General features: G+C 37.4%; 1 protein-coding gene across 1 annotated transcript in view; it reads left to right on the top strand.

Moving 5' to 3' along the window:
* PPFIBP2 (PPFIA binding protein 2) overlaps positions 1 to 16,367 on the top strand; it is an 89,428-nt gene extending 73,061 nt beyond the window's left edge. The window contains exons 10-26 of the mRNA XM_074149202.1: positions 767 to 864; positions 1,067 to 1,131; positions 1,384 to 1,452; positions 1,896 to 1,956; positions 5,831 to 5,975; positions 7,381 to 7,413; positions 7,984 to 8,122; positions 8,794 to 8,922; positions 9,468 to 9,618; positions 9,787 to 9,898; positions 10,406 to 10,494; positions 11,436 to 11,558; positions 12,246 to 12,371; positions 13,217 to 13,405; positions 13,793 to 13,963; positions 15,570 to 15,635; positions 16,296 to 16,367. Coding sequence (XP_074005303.1) covers positions 767 to 864; positions 1,067 to 1,131; positions 1,384 to 1,452; positions 1,896 to 1,956; positions 5,831 to 5,975; positions 7,381 to 7,413; positions 7,984 to 8,122; positions 8,794 to 8,922; positions 9,468 to 9,618; positions 9,787 to 9,898; positions 10,406 to 10,494; positions 11,436 to 11,558; positions 12,246 to 12,371; positions 13,217 to 13,405; positions 13,793 to 13,963; positions 15,570 to 15,635; positions 16,296 to 16,367 — 1,838 coding nt within the window. The remainder of the gene's footprint in view (positions 1 to 766; positions 865 to 1,066; positions 1,132 to 1,383; positions 1,453 to 1,895; positions 1,957 to 5,830; positions 5,976 to 7,380; positions 7,414 to 7,983; positions 8,123 to 8,793; positions 8,923 to 9,467; positions 9,619 to 9,786; positions 9,899 to 10,405; positions 10,495 to 11,435; positions 11,559 to 12,245; positions 12,372 to 13,216; positions 13,406 to 13,792; positions 13,964 to 15,569; positions 15,636 to 16,295) is intronic.

The raw sequence follows: 16,367 nt of genomic DNA, 5'->3' as shown, positions 1-16,367 counted from the left end.
TTAACCATAAGATTTGGTGGTTTTACATAACTGCCTAGAGCTGCTGTGCCTCTATCACGTAAATTAGGAATTACTAATGAGCTTAAAGGTCAGTCTAAATTTCTCCATCGTGGCATAGCAGCCCTTCCATACCCTGTCTGCAGCCCTGTGCGCAGGATATCTCCAGAAAAAATTTCTTATCCAGAATACTCCAGAAGCTTGCTGCGCATTAAATATTCACACCCTGATTTAGTATTGCAGCTTTGATAATTTAGGAATAAAAATCCTACTAAATAATAAATTTGGAGTATTTAAGTATTTGTTTAGATCTGGGCTATCCAGAGAAACCTGGAGCATGTTTGCCGTGTTCATCCTTGAACTCAGGATTGGGCACTGTGTTACAATATAGATGATGTCAAACATGGATGCCACCTATAAAGCGATACACTGAGTGAGAAAATGGTACCAACTTGAACTTGCCTCAAAACGTCAAACTATGAATTAAGGGTTGTTCAGAAGCTGCCTGATAAGCAGCTCGGCTGCTTCACAACAGAGCACAGCATACAACGAGAAGCGGCAAATCTGTTGCTCTAATACAGATCAGCTGCTTGTAAGTCAGAGCCCAGAGGAGGGGTGGGGAGCGGAGAGGCTGGTAAACTGCGTGCATCAGATGAAGACTGAAGGGGAATTTAGAGACTGAAGTATTACACTGTCTGATACGGTCCTAAATGGGGGTTTTTTTGGCCTGTTTCTCTCCCTTTCTACTTCTAATTTTTAATGCTTGCAGGCTCTTCCATCTCTGGTGGCGGTGAAGAGGAACTTGAGACAACTTTAAGGAAGTGGAATCTTCTGAATAATCCTCAAGGAGAAATATTTAAAACAGAGGTACTTATTAAAGATGTTTTAGAAGCAAGTTCTGCTGTAATATATGATTTGTTTGTAGTATTGGTTTCCCTGTAGTAGCTAAAGTAATGCAGATGAGGGTTTGGCCCTGGCTGAATTTTTCTGCCTCCTGGTCTGGGCACTATAGATTCAAAATCAGACACTAGAATTACGGGCTTGAAAATCTTTTTTATGTTTTACCTAGGCCTCTTCAGGAGAATTGTCACCAGCTGTGCTCTCTCCAGTGCCACACAAAGCTATGGAAATCAGGCAAGGACTTTGTTTCTTGTTTTTCATGTGGATTGCCCTAAGTCTTTATTATTTAATCTGTTTAACTGTTAGCATCATCTTGCCTTGGCTTTGCAAGAACTTTTGGGTAGTTGTGAGCGCGGTGTTTGCCACAGGAGTTTGCAATATGTAGTTGTATGAGGTTTAAATTACAGGAGTAAATTTGCACTTTTATATATCAGAAGATATATGTACTGTAGTACTTATAACAGTGTATTTTATTCCGATTTGAAGTGGAAGCATTCCAGTATCTTCAAGTAATTTAATCTCTCCACAAGAAGAATCTTTGGATATCGCAAATAGGTAAGAATAAGTAACTTCACTTGAAATGTAAAACATATAGCCAAAATTTTTTTTTTATAATTCTTCCATTTTCCATTGAAAAAATCTTTTTGAAAGCCCTTAATGTTGCACATTGTTTACAGAGAGTTATTACTGTCTACTTTTGTTTGTTAAGAGTTTCTAAAAAGTTATCTATAGATAGAAGGTTTAAAACAGCACATTGCACCTTGTTGCCTTTCACTGGTAATCAAAGGATGTCTTGTTGCTGTTTCTGAATTTATCTATTGCAGCTCCAAATGTTACGAGTTTTATGCTAAAAATATAACAAAAGAAATTAATCTTTTAATTCTGAATTATGTTATATGCAGATATGTGATACATACAGCTGTCATATCATACTGTTGCAGCATAGGCAAACATACTATGTTGTATTAACAGTTGCTTTTTTTTCCTGTCATTTTCAGGGTACCACAGAAAAAAAAGTCAAGTAGTTTAGAAGACTTGCAGAGTGAAGCCCTGGAAAAGGTTGGTTTATTTGTTGTCGCAATTTCTGGCGTTTAATATCATGAATAAAAGGTAAAGTTCACATATAAATAATCTTTTTGTTTCACATATAGTAACCCTAACCACCACTAACGTTGTATCTGGGGAAAAAAGCCCTAATGATGAAAGAGTTTAGGTTCTTTTTTTATGCCATTGCCAAGCTTAGAATAAACAAACTAGTTGACACACCCATATGTACACATCCTCAAATTCAGCTTTTCAGGTGAAAGAGAAATTTAAGAGAAATACAATGAATAATGTTAATGAGGGGTCATTTTGTTGAACTGCAGTATTATTTTGTTTATAGGTACGTGTTTTGAAAACAATTTTGACTTGCAAATCACTAAAAATGTTAAGGCAGCAAATCCTGAAAGTAATTAAATAGTGGGGCTGGTGTTTCCACATCGGATTCCTTTTTGAGTGTTTGCCTGTAGATATGAGTGTTGCTCCCTAACTTAGGTTTATAAACAGCATGCCTAAAGATGGTAGTGATGCTGCCTCAGTTAAAACAGCAGGAGCACTGTTACTATTTTAAAGACTTTACTCTATTCCAGAATGAAGACTTTCCAATTTACAAAGTCTCATTACGTTACGGTCCAGTGGCTTGTTTTGTCATTATGTACACTGAATCTTTTCTGCACTTGTAATTCTGCTTTGTGAGACTGTTACTGACACTTTCTATACTCAAATTGGGCTTAATACTAGATTATGCACATCCAGTATTATGATTTAAAACAGATACTAGGAATATGATTGTTCCAGTTCTTCAAATTCTCTTAATTTTTTCTTAAGTCTCTGAAGAGGACAGTGACTAAATAGAATGTTTGAAACTTGCGTTGCTCTCATTTAACTGTGGTATCAATTCAGAACTAACATTTCATTCCATGTGGAATTTATGAAGGTGTGTTTTCTTTTCATAACTTTTATTTTCCTGTCTTAAATTCAAAAACTTAATTTGTCTCTGTGATACGATGTGATAAGGCTGTACCTACACTATATACGTTTAGGCTGTAAATCTGCTCTATGTGTTAGATCAGAATCCACAGAGGACCAAGATACTAACCAAGGATATGAGAGAATTGTAGCAAGCCAGACCCCTGTTCAGAAAGGCATTTAAATTGTATGCCGTAATTTAGGCATGAGGCTTCTTAGTGAAATAAATGAGGCCTCCCTATGCATATGAGTGAGTGGCTAAATATGAATTAGTTACAACCAAAATTAAGGCCAGGAAAACTTGTTTTGCTGACTCAGCATGACAAGACTTTGCTGCTTGCATAAATTCCAAGACAACCTGTGCTAGCCGCACTGTTTACTGGAACTATTCTACTTTGCACAAAACTCGAATTCCAATTACGTCCAGCAATAATAATAGTAAAATAAAACACACTGGTGTCTCTGCCCTAGCCTTGCTGGTATTTTTATCACTTCATTTCTATCACAGCTCTTTATCGTTTCAGCTGGATACACAGTATTTTGTCTGTTCTTTTTTTAAGTCAGTGGTTTTCGTATTGTTTAACTGTTAAACAGCTGTTTAATTCCCAGCTTAGTGTAAGTCTAAAGGGACCCACCCCAGAAGCCTGAAAATAGAAAAATTCCTTTGATCACAACAGAACCTAAACAGGGCCTGAATTTTGTAGAGTGATTTGAACGCACGCATTTAGTATTAAATATTTTATTGACATGAAATGAAGAGATAACAGACCTTGTAATATATTGTCAATGCATTAAGTAGCACCGCTATAGTAATAAGATTACAATTGATGTTCTGTGTACGTATGTTAATACTAACATTTGTCTGTTGCTTTTTTTCCATAAAACTTTGAAATTACCCTCCCTGCAACTCCGTAGTATGTAGATGGAAAACCAGTACAACCTGTTGTAGAACAAGAGGTATATTAACTGTAAACTCTCTTAACCTTTTGTCTGTTGTGATGTGCTGTGATAGTATGGCTGTGTTTTCATTTTATATTCATTTTCTTTTTAAAATGTTTGCATAGTTCAAGTACTGACAAACTATGAGAACGAGGGTAAGGATTTGAGAGGGAATTTTTTTTTACATATATATATAAAAGCTTTTATGTGAGGTTAGAAGCTGAAGTCAGTCAAACTCAGAAAATACAGTGCTAATGTAATAAGCAATTTCTCTACTCATATAATTTTTGGTACAAGTCAGGATGCACTCCTGCAGTTGCCAAACCAGGAGCAGAGGTTGAGGAACTGAGGAGTCTGGGCTGCAGTTATATTATCACAAAGATCTCTCTAGGCCTTGAAATATGAATAGATAAACCAGTGGCCATCTCATTAAATATTTCATTATCATCCTATCACAGACAATGTTTTAAATGTTTTAAAACAATTTTGTTAGGTTGGGGTTGCTACATAGGAGCATACTATATGCTTCTGTATACTCAATACATTGTTTCGTGTATTTTCAGTACATTTTCTTATATAACCTCCTTTCTGATACTGAAACATTCACCAATATGAGTTTATTCCAAAACACCCATTGAATGTACACCACTCTCACGGCAATTGGAGTTGCAGGTTCATCGCTTCTCTGGAAAAGCCCCTATATTCCTGTAGTTTTGACAGTTGGGGATACACATTTTTGTCGAGAGTAATGGCTCCTTCATTTTCTCATTTGGATTCAGTATTGAAGAAGTCTCAACATGCTCTTTCCAAAACTGTAGAGAAGTACCTCTGTGAACCACATACTTTTGCTAGAAAAGTATCTTTTTAGGTTCAAAACTATCTGATTTATATGCAAGTTCTAATCTACCCTTTTACAAGGAGCAAGATCCCCAAGTAGTTGATCACTGAAAAATTGAATGCGGGGAAAATTAAGAGATACTCTCCTTTTAGCAAAGCCTACATAGCAGTTCCCTTTCAATACAGTATCCTGAGACTCTGAGGACCACCTCTTGTGAGCTCTGATGCTGGAGGAAGGTCCTTCCAGCATTAAGTCACTGACACTAGTGACACTGTGTATGTGCCACAGCTGCTGGCAAGCATGTTAGGTTCTTACTTTAGCCTGACGTGGACAAAAATTGCAGAATCAGTAGCCATTCAGACCAGCCCTAAAATACCGCTCAGTCTGTGCTTTTTTTTTTCCCCCAGCTTATGTCAAAAGTATACCTTGTGCTTAGGTTCTATAACAGAATTGCAACTATATGTTTACCTTTTTTTTTTTTTTTAAACCTTGCATTTGTAACATTATCTATACAAAGAGATCTTAATTCTTACAAAAGTTAAAATTTCAGTACCCTAACTCCATTGTTGATTCTTTTACTGTTATTAATGGTGATGGATCAAATACGTTTGACAAAATTTGAGTTACACAAATATTGTTGGCTTAAATCCCGGCGAGATACAATTGTGAGGCAGAAACACAGTCAGTCTGGTGAAAAATAGGGGAACAAATTGACAGAGCAAAGAATGAGCTGAGAAGTAACTAAAAGCGTTTCTGGCACTATCAAAGTTGAGCTTGGAAGGACTAAATTATTATATAGTGCCAGTGTCCTAGAGGAAAGGGAGACAGCTAGAAAAATTCTTATGACAAAACCAGGTAATACTCAACATATATTATATTTGAATGTAACACAGAGTCTGGTTGAAGTGGGAGGGGCTGATATGGGAAGAGAAGGCTGTGTCTTAGCTAGAAAATTTTGCCAGCTGACTATTGGATTTAAATTGAATTATATGTAAGAAGGAACATGGAGGGGGTGGTGTCATTGTGAACTCTGAACTTCAAATACTTCTTCTCAACTTTGAAAATATTGTGTACTGCATTGCAAATGCTATGAGTGATTTGATTATTTATTTTCTTTTTCCCTCTTTTAAAAAAAACAACAAACAGAGTAAGCCACTTGTGAAAGGCAGCAAATATCAAACCTTGCCAGGAAAGCTGCCTCGACCCTTACAGAATGGAGAGCAGGGAACATATAATTTGCCGGATGGCAGTGGAATGAACGACACTGAGGACAACAGTATCCTGGGCCTAAGTATGTATCCATGCCTCTGAGAGGGTTATACAGAAAGGAAAAAAGCAAACTGTTTGAGGGATTGGGACATCATGTGGTATATAGTCTGCTATGCAAACACAATGGACTACGATGTTCACATGATTCAGTTAGGGAAAGTTCTACTTCTTTTTTTCAACAATGTACCAAAAATATTCCACGTTAGCTCACGGGAGAGTAAAGGATGGCTTTAAGTTAGAGTGTTCTTTTCTGTTGCACTTGATGATATAATTTGCTGGCAGAATAAGTAATGAAGAGACACTGTTTTGAAGATTGTGGGGAGAGCATTCTGAAAGTCAACAAATCTGTAGCTAAAAACTGGAAATTTATGCATAAGAGATGCAGGTATACTGACAATATGAATAAGCAGTATTTTTTCCATACACGCTTCCAATGCTCCCCTGAGCTTGCTGATCTGGTTTCTCAAAAAACAAGCAAGCAAACAAAAATGCATAGCCAAGTACATCATCAATACTTTTTAAAAATGTACACTAGATTGGTGTATTAAAACAAACCAACCCATCCCTTGCCATCCCACTGCATTGTAGTGTGTGAAAGCTTACAGTATAACTAGCACTAACATGCACATTTCAGGCAAAATTCCTAGTAGTAGCATGGTTGGTTGCTGTAGCGTGTGGGGACCCACAAGTGAAAATTAACTTGCTAGGTGCAGGAAAACATGATGGATTTTGAAAATACAAGCATATTGTTATTCCACAACCGTAGCCATATGTGGAAGCCTGTAATAATTTCTTTTCAGTGACATCTTAAGTATGAATTTAACAAAAAGCATTACAGTGAGGCACAGAACCACGTATTTGCCAAGGACTGCAGAGCTTGGGAGCTGAGCTCAAGAGTATCCCGTCTGATTTTGAAGTGTTCCTACACTTTAAAAGTGATGGAGTTTTTTTGTTTGGTGTTCTAAAAAAAAATTTAAGGCCCTCGTGGTCCTAAAAGCTGCTCCAATAGGTTGTAGATGGAATTAACAGAATTTTTTTATGTATGTTGGTTTGTTTCTTGCATGTGCAGTAAACTCATTACACCTCCAATTCGCTATTTCAGAGGAATTTGATGTAATCTTAGACATTGCTTCATTTCAGATATTCTGCAGGCTTCAGAGAGCCCTGTAGTATACACTTAATGTGTTAAAATTGTCTAAGAATAGTTTGGAAAAACAAACAGCTAAATGATCATCCCATCTTTTTAAGATGACCCATTCGGAATTCTTGGGGCTTGACTTTCATGTCAACCATAACTGCTTCTTTTCTTTTAGTTTCTGCTTTTAATGCTTAGCTTACTACTTTGCTCTTCTGTAACTTTATTTTGCTGGTGTTTTATATCTTCTTTGCTTCTTCATCTGGCTTTCTGCTTCTTGGGATGACTGAAGATCGCATCAGGAGTGTCAGTGCACCAGTGCTAGGTACTGTATCCAAACAAGATGCAACTTTAACATGAATTTTGCTGCTTGATTTTTCCCTTTCCTTTTTCCCTCTTTTCCTCTTCTCTGTGAAATACTAATGGGCCATCCAGATTGAATTCCTGAAGTGCAGTACTGAAGTGAAGTCACTGGTTTTGCTGTATGGCATTTGGATGGGATTTTTTTAAAGATACTTATTCCTTGTTTTATTCTGTTTTCACTGAAGACAACAGAAAAATTCCCACTGATTTTGATGGAATAGTTCCGGTATTAAGAATAGGCAAGGCAAGAGTCTGAAGAGTCTGCTTCAGTCTGATGACCTTGAATTAATTCAAATAATGCACAAATTACTGAAATACCAATACTATTTTACCCAATGTTTTATTATTTTCTGTATCAAGTGTTCAGCTACTATTTTTTCACCTTCTGAGCATGGGGGTTTTTAATACAAGAACAATTCTATAGATGTCTTTACTTTTTTTATTATGTTCTGCATTTAAACACTAGTCTCCAATATAACAACTTCATTAATAATTAGTATAAAATATGACTATATTACTGTTCTTAACCCAGGAGAAACAGAGAATGTGGATGGTACAGTAGTCTCGGATGACCTTTCACCAATTTCTTCAGGAACGGATTCAGGTCCACAATCTCCATTGTCTCCAGAAAGCAGAAAGAGTCCAAAAGGGATCAAGAAAATCTGGGGAAAGTAAGATATTTTTTTTTTTTAGTTCCCTGTCAAAGTATTTTGGCTGAAAATGAATTCAGTTCTCGGCAAAAGCTACAATATCTGCAGCAAGAAAAGTAAAATTCAGGAAACGGAGAGAAAGCAGCACTGTGATTTGATTGTACGGGTGTGTCTCTATGTACACATGGGTGTAGAAAAATGGATGGTAGTCTTCATAGCATCACGCTGTTGAAGAAATAAGACGCTCTGCTGTCATCTTACAGTGCTGGTAATTTAGAATGCCAACGGTTTCATTAGCTATGAAATATTAAATGATAGTAACTTGTTCATTACAGAAGCCATCAGGTAAAAACTGAGAGAAAACAGAAGAAACAAAAAGCAGGGGGACTGAGTTTTACTGCGTTCACTTTATCTGCTTCAGGACAGCAGACATTTATGAGTCTGGCCTCCAGCGTGGATTATTAATTGGGGTGAAGGGTTATGGCTGCTCTGCAGAGCTGCCTTTTTTTTTCCCCCCATGAGTTGGGTCTAGACAGTGTTTGCCTGGAACTTCTTCAGCTACCGCTTGAATTAGATACTTGGGGTTTACAGGAAGATTAATACAGTTTCTAGTTATCACTATAGTTTCCGTATGAAACAAATGTTCTCTGTCACAAGCTAATAGTACTATCTTGGCACTCTTGTCTTGAAAGAATAAGAAGAACTCAGTCAGGTAACTTCCCTGCAGACGATCTGGGATTGGCCGAGTTTCGAAGAGGTGGCCTCCGCGCAACAGCTGGACCTCGGTTAGCCAGATCAAAGGAGACTAAAGGCCAGAAAAGGTGACGGCTCCTTCTTTACCTTGCACAGCACATTATGTGGTAACGTTAAGTGTGCTGAACAGCCAACCCTCCTCTTGTGAAATACGTTTTTCCCAACATATTTCATTACGTGTGGAATTCCAGAACAACTGGAACGAATTTCTCTGGTAGAAAATACATCCTGAGTAGCTCACCTGTCTGCACTCCAGCAGCTGCAGCACTAGCTGTTTGTTGGAGTGTCAAAAACTTCAACTTGTTGAAGAAAACTTAAAATTTCCTGTGGGACTATCTGCAAAGCGATGAGGATTCAGCAATTTTCCTCTTTTCAAATAAAAAATGGGAAGTTCTTATTCACCCTCCCTCCCCACAAGCTGTTCACAAGTTGTGGCTGGGACCCCAAATTAACAGGACACTAGTATCACGGTGTATACTGTGACAACGGTTGTTGGCTTTTATTATGGCACACAACAAAGCCCATACATGGGCCTGTGGCACACGATGAGCTTTCTGATAACAACCATAAATCTTTCCTTTAAGATTTTTCAAACATTTTTTGTATTTTTCAGTGACTACAACGCTCCGTTTGCTCAGTGGAGCACTGAAAGAGTTTGTAACTGGCTTGAGGACTTCGGTCTCGGTCAGTACGTCATTTTTGCACGGCAGTGGGTGACTTCAGGCCATACACTGTTAACTGCGACACCTCAGGACATGGAAAAGGTAATAATGTAACTTTCTCTCAAGCAACCATCCATGTTGATTCTGTACAACCAAGCCCCTTCAAAAATTGGCAGTTCTACTTTTCTGAAATAGGTAGTTTGTAGATACCTAATGAGATGAAAAGAGCCAGAGCCAAGGCAAACTATTCGTTAATGGTTATTGTTGCAGGAAATGGGAATAAAGCATCCACTGCACAGGAAGAAATTAGTTTTGGCCATTAAATCAATAAATGCAAAACAAGATGAGAAGTCTGCACAACTCGATCATATCTGGGTGACACGTAAGTGTTTGAACTCTCATGGAATTGTTTGAAACTTTCCCACACACACTATGGATGGGCTGCCTGATGTGTTTGTTTAAGCAGTTACTAAACATCTTTTTAAGAGCACTAAATTTCAACATAGTAAAATTTTCCATAGAACGAGGATTTTTGTGTTGTTCTTGACATCCAAAATATACAGCTATCCAGCATGATCCTCTGAGGGGAACTCTGTCATTCAGATTGCAGGGAAGTAAAGGGGGAGGCTCAATCTCGCAAGGGCTACATTATGCTGCAGAAGGTATGTGCTCAGTCACACACAGTGTGTAAAACAGCACAGGGGCGTTGTGGACAAAGCTGGTAGGAATTGCTTTTAGGCTTCTGGCAAGAAGCTGTCCTTTGGAAAGGTTAATAGGTAGAATGAGCTACCTGAATGCCTCAGCAGAAGCCAATCCAGGTAAGAAGGGAAGAAGGGCTTCATTCTCACCGACTGGGATTTGGGTACACCACTGTTCCTTCTGTCTGCAGGATGGCTCGATGATATTGGTTTACCTCAGTACAAAGACCAATTTCATGAATCCAGAGTTGATGGGAGAATGTTGCAATACTTAACTGTGGTAAGCTGAAGTCCTTTTTCCTCAGTTTAACCAAATTTAACTTCAGAATGAGTGAAGAATTTTCCAATTTTCCTTTGCACATGAGCAGTTAAAGATTTTTTGCAAGACAGAAGTAGTGCCACAAGTAACTCATTTGTGTTGTTTAGTGCATGATTACTATTCCTAAGGTACATAAAATGTGTCATAGGATATGTTATAGCTAACTTCTGCAAGGTCTTTCTTTCAGTATCATGTAGCACACCATGCTGAAAGGTAAAAGGACCTATTTTACATGCAGCTGCTGGAGTGTATTGTTCTCCACACCACGTTAGCAGCAATATTCAATAAACTAAATATAAGCAGCAAATCCAGTAATTTGTACAGCTCCAACCACATTAGCAGCAAACCACGCACTACATAGAAGCCACTGGATTTTCTTACAGTTTCCCTGCCCAGGTCTCAATAATAAAATATTATTTTTTTTAACTGTGCTCTGAAAAAAACGCCTCATGTAACTGTTAGCGAGTACAGCCTCGTCTATGCTGTGTAAGGAGCCTTGGTTAATAGTACAGTCCCTACTCTTCCATGGTTAGGTGTGTGTTCCTTAGCTGCAGTGACCCTACCCACAACGGGATCTTGCCAGATCAGAAACAGTCTAACTATTTTAAAATTATCCATAAGCCTGGACTTTACTTAATAGGCTACAACCTCTCCTTCATTTTTTAGCCAGGTCTTGCTGTGGTGCAATGTTTAAAAAAAACCCAAAACCAAACACCACCACCACAACTCCCTAAGACTTCCACCCAAAAAACCCTCTTTAAAATATAAACTTTTAGTTTACTGAAACCATAGTTACTGTGGTTTATATGAAAATACATAGTAAGCTTAAAATTTGTCTTCCTGGGCAAAGTACCTGTTTTGGTATGTATTTTATACCACTTAAAAAGCTCTCTCCTTTACAGAATGATCTTCTCTTTCTGAAAGTCACCAGTCAGCTGCATCATCTGAGTATTAAATGTGCCATTCATGTGCTGCATGTCAACGGTTTCAACCCACACTGTCTACGCAGGAGACCAGTTGAGGAGGTAAAAGGATGTTTAAGTAAATAATTTAAACAAGCACAAATTACCCGAATTCTACCCAAAGTGCATAGAAAGGTAGCAGTTGTACAATGATATTGCTTCTAAAGCAGTAGTTATGCTGCCTTCCAGCTCTGGAATGTAACGTGTACGCACCCATAATAAAAATCTAATTACTCCTTCAGTACTCGAACCACTTACTAGTTGAATACACTTCCCTCTAGAAATTATTTGCTTAGTTTAAAGAAGTTAATTCAACTTCGAGAGAATAATTTGAAAGTTTTTTCTTGCCTGTCCTAATTTTTAACTCTGTAAGACTGTAAGGTTTTTGCCTTACCTGGTCAGCATAGTTTATTCTCTCAGTATTAAAGTCTCACAATAGTACTTTTTTTCAGAATGCTCCCTTTTTTACATCCAGCATCTGTAGGTCTCTATTGTTATACTACTTGATGCAGTATATGGGGTTTCATCTGTACTAGACTATGCCTGCCATCTCCTCAGGATGTCTGAGGATCTCCAGAGGATGTCTGAAAGGGGCCTTAAACAGAAACAGTACCTTGGAATTGGGGAAAAAATACTGCTCTTTGAGGAAGACGAGGAACAACAGTTTTATCTTAACTGGGGATACGTATCGTGAACATGCAGTGACAAAGCAGGCTATATTGTAATCATCTTTTCTGGGTACTTTAACAGAATAACTTTTCGCCTTCTGAAGTAGTTCAGTGGTCCAATCACAGAGTGATGGAATGGCTCAGGTCAGTCGATCTGGCAGAATACGCACCAAACCTTCGAGGAAGCGGAGTGCACGGTGGCCTGATTGTAAGAATTCATACCTTTTACTACACATTTAATAAAAACTGACACTGTAATATAAAACATCTTTTATCTGGTGTATGTCAAGCAGGAGGAAACAAATATATCTGCAATATGACAGCACGAACAGGCCTTTGAAAGAGCCTCTGTATCTGGTCCATGCATCTTAATTTTACAAAGGAAAACTAAAATAAAGAACTGCTAAAACATTTTTTATAATCAAAGCTGAGCTGTGCATAAGTGTTTAACAGCAGTACATTAAAAAAAAAAATCCCCAAACTATCCTGTGGGAAAGTTACTTTTTGATAAGGCATCACTGAGTGTTTCTTTGAATGGTTTTAATAGAATCCTGAGCCACAGTAACTGTCCTGAACTTGCAGCAGTCTTCCAGCAATCAGGAATGACTTTTTTTTTTTTTTAATTTAAAACTTTCAGAACTATTTGCAGCTCAGTAAAGTCAGAGTTCTGAAATACTGTGATTCTAGTGCCATAGAATTTTTGCAAAAAGGAAATAGGAAAAAAATGTGTTAAGATTGACTTTATAATCTCAGTTACAGCGGTAAAAGTAGAGCAGAAAATTCTGAAAACAGATTTCTTCAAACAAATTTAATGTTTGATGATAAATATAATTAGGTATTTGTCTGATCATGCTCTGCGTTTCATGGTGCCTACTTTCATGTATTTCCCATTCAAACCCTAGCGAGTATCGTATTGGGAGCGAGTTCTAAGAGGTCTAATGTAGATAGATAGCTTAGTAAGAATGAGAAATCCCTCTGCAAAGCACTGTAATGGCTTACTATTGCAAATATTTAACCATATAAAAAATAAATAACATGCCATTTTTCTACTAGATTCTTGAACATCGCTTCAATGGTGACACACTAGCAATGCTCCTGAATATTCCACCTCAAAAGACCCTGCTGCGACGCCACCTAACAACCAATTTTAACGTTTTAATCGGACCAGAGGCACAACAAGAAAAAAGAGAACTAATGGAGTCAACAGCATACACACCTCTGACCACCACTGCCAAAGTTCGAGTACGTACTGCTTTCAAAAAGGGGATATTTCGAACTTCCTCTCCTCTGTATTATAAAGAAAAAAAAGGGACAAACATGGGCAGGGAGAGGTCAGTTGTAGGAGGAGTATTACATTTTCCTTAATTTTAGATACCAAACCATTTAATTTGTATGTTTACATTAGCTTCTGAACTACGCATGCAATCTCTTCTGTCTTTAATTAGAAGGAATACTAAATGTATTTAAAAGTCAACTGTAACTCCCAATTAGAAAACAAATTTATTGAGTTCAGAATCTACATACTTTAAGGACTAGGGTATAGCAGTAAATAAAAAAACGAGAGGAGTTGGAATGTTGGAAGGAGAACCTTATTTTTCTTATTTAAAACTTGTTGTCTTCTTATTTTAGCCAAAGAAACTTGGATTTTCACATTTTGGAAACTTAAGAAAAAAGAAATTCGATGAATCAACAGACTACATCTGTCCTATGGATACAAACCCAGCTGCTGCGAATGGTACTCAGAAAAACTATGGTGGATACAAAGGACTTGGTCCATTCACTGACAGGGAACTGGATCAGGTGGGACAGACAGACTGATGCCATTCTCATCTCATCCTCTCCATGCATTCCAAAGCTTGCAAATAACCAAACGTTGGCATGTAACAAAATATTTGCTACATCCGCATGAACTCAATGAGAAAGTATTGGCTATGGACACTGGAAAGAGTTCTATACTAAGAGTGTCAGGGTAATTTTTTTAATCAACATCATAATAAATTCATCCATCTTCAAGCCCTTTTTCAGGAATATAACACCTTTACACTATGAAGATCGATGTATTTTGACAATTAAGGTGGAGGTTGCAGTAAACACAAGACTTTGGTACTTCTAGCTTTCATAACCTGAGTATGCACACTACTTTTCTCACTATCTTTGTGGGTGGGTTTTAATGTAATAAATTTATTTGTACTAATTTGTACAAAGCTATCAAGTTATATATTAAAGTAAAACTGGATTGTATATTTTTAACAGACATTAATCAAAGGATTCAGCTGAATTTTTTCTTTCATTATGTACAGTGGGGAGTAGTTATGCTTAGACAGTATCTGTGAAAACAATGCATCAGTAATGAACGAGATTATTAATAAATGAATACTTAAATAATTCACTTTTGTTATGTAGTAGTGAACTTGTGGATGAAACTGTGTCTAGACATCATACAGAGAAATGATGAAGACTAAAAACCATCAAATTTTTTTCAACTTTGCTCTTGTGTAAAGGGATGTAAACCCTGAAAAATGGAGAAACTGGAGGCTTGTGTGAACTTTGGCAACACACAAGAGCCAGAGAGAGGCAGCTGGGGTGAACTGTCCTATCTCCAGTGACCTTAAGTGAGATAAAACATTTTAAGCCTAATAAGAGAATAGTCACAAAATTGAAAAGACTAACTTTGAAAGTGTTTTTTTTTTCATTGGCATGGTTTACTGCATCTAACATCTAATTTGTGTTTTATTGTCTAACCATTGTCTTTTTCAATGTACACCTTAGCAAAATGAAGTATTTTTCCTAAGTAGGGACAATACCAAATCCTGACTGTAATTTAGTATGGATGTCCACTTGCACAGTTAAGAGTTCCAAGTGAATGCATTAACTTTGAGCCAACAGCTTACACTATGTAGTTGTTCAAGCATTACTTTTGTACCTGGATTTTTCTCTAGGAGCATGGTTTTTCAATTAAGCATGACTTCTGAGCATGTGTTATGCAGTGAAATCTCAATGCTGGGGAGCTGGTAACCTTTTTATGTAGGAATAGGTAGGATTGTATCACGAAGGACTCTTACTGCTCGCCTGTGGAAGAAGACCACCAGACGTGTAAGTGTAACGCCGTCAGGAAAATACTACTCTTCACTGATAGTATCAGTTAAGTTTTTTCTTTTCTTGTATGAATTACAGGTCAAATTTCATGGAATCAGTCCTTCTTAATTAGGATTCACTCTTCCTATTGTTAAATGCATTTTCACATTCCTTATCACATGGGGGCATTTTGTTAAAGTGCAGAAATCAGAGCTTTTACAAGTACCACAACTTCATTTGTCCAGGCACAGGTACCTCCCAAAGATGCATGCAGAGTGAATAAAATTGCTTATACTGTCTGATTTGAACTAGATCCTGAATATTTTTACAGATGGAACATTCAGAAGGAACAGTAATGCAAATAGGGGCTCTTTCTCAAGGCATAAGCCATCTCACGGTATGTACTAATCTCGCTCTTGTTTGAAAGTCACAAACGTATTCTGCTAGAATTCAGTGAACTTTGGTCATTGCTGGTGGTAGTTAGAGTAACTGTGTCACTATTCTTGTTAAATACCTCTTTGCAGCCTGGGTGCACATTCACAGTCCAAAAAACACCCTGCTTTTAAATCACACTAGGAATTAAGTTTCATTTAGGCCTATTTTAAGTTTTCGTGAACTCTGCTATCTCTTTGACCCGGTGACAAATATTCATCCCCTTAGACTTCGCAAGTAACCACCATCAAATGCCTCAGTCACAGCAAAGTCTAGCAAAGAGGTACAGACTTGAAAATTTACATGAGCTAAAAGTCCATGGAAAACAAAAAAATCACTGTCTTAATTCCTGACTCCAGAGCAGCTAATTTAAAAAAAAAAAAAAGCTCTGTGCAAGATATAGTGAAGAATTACATAACATAGTTGAATCACATACCACACACAAAATCTCTGTCAGAATCTTCTCAAGCGAATAGTTTATTTAAAGCTGCATTCAAGAAATTCCTTTCAATTCTATGTGGCTCTAACCCCTTGTTATGAATGTGATCTCATTACAGTGGGGTTTCTTCAACTATAGGCCTCTAACTCACCATGCTTACTCATTCACATCTTGCATTTTTTTCAGACAATGCTGAGCCAAGATGAAATGCTGAATGACAGCAGGTTTTTAACACCTACCTTTGAAGACTGGAGATGA

The sequence above is a fragment of the Numenius arquata genome, chromosome 6 (genome assembly GCF_964106895.1).
Source record: "Numenius arquata chromosome 6, bNumArq3.hap1.1, whole genome shotgun sequence".
NCBI classification, from domain to species: Eukaryota; Metazoa; Chordata; class Aves; order Charadriiformes; family Scolopacidae; genus Numenius; species Numenius arquata.
The sequence above is the reverse complement of the archived record's forward strand: the minus strand, read 5'-3'. Positions and strand labels throughout refer to the sequence as shown.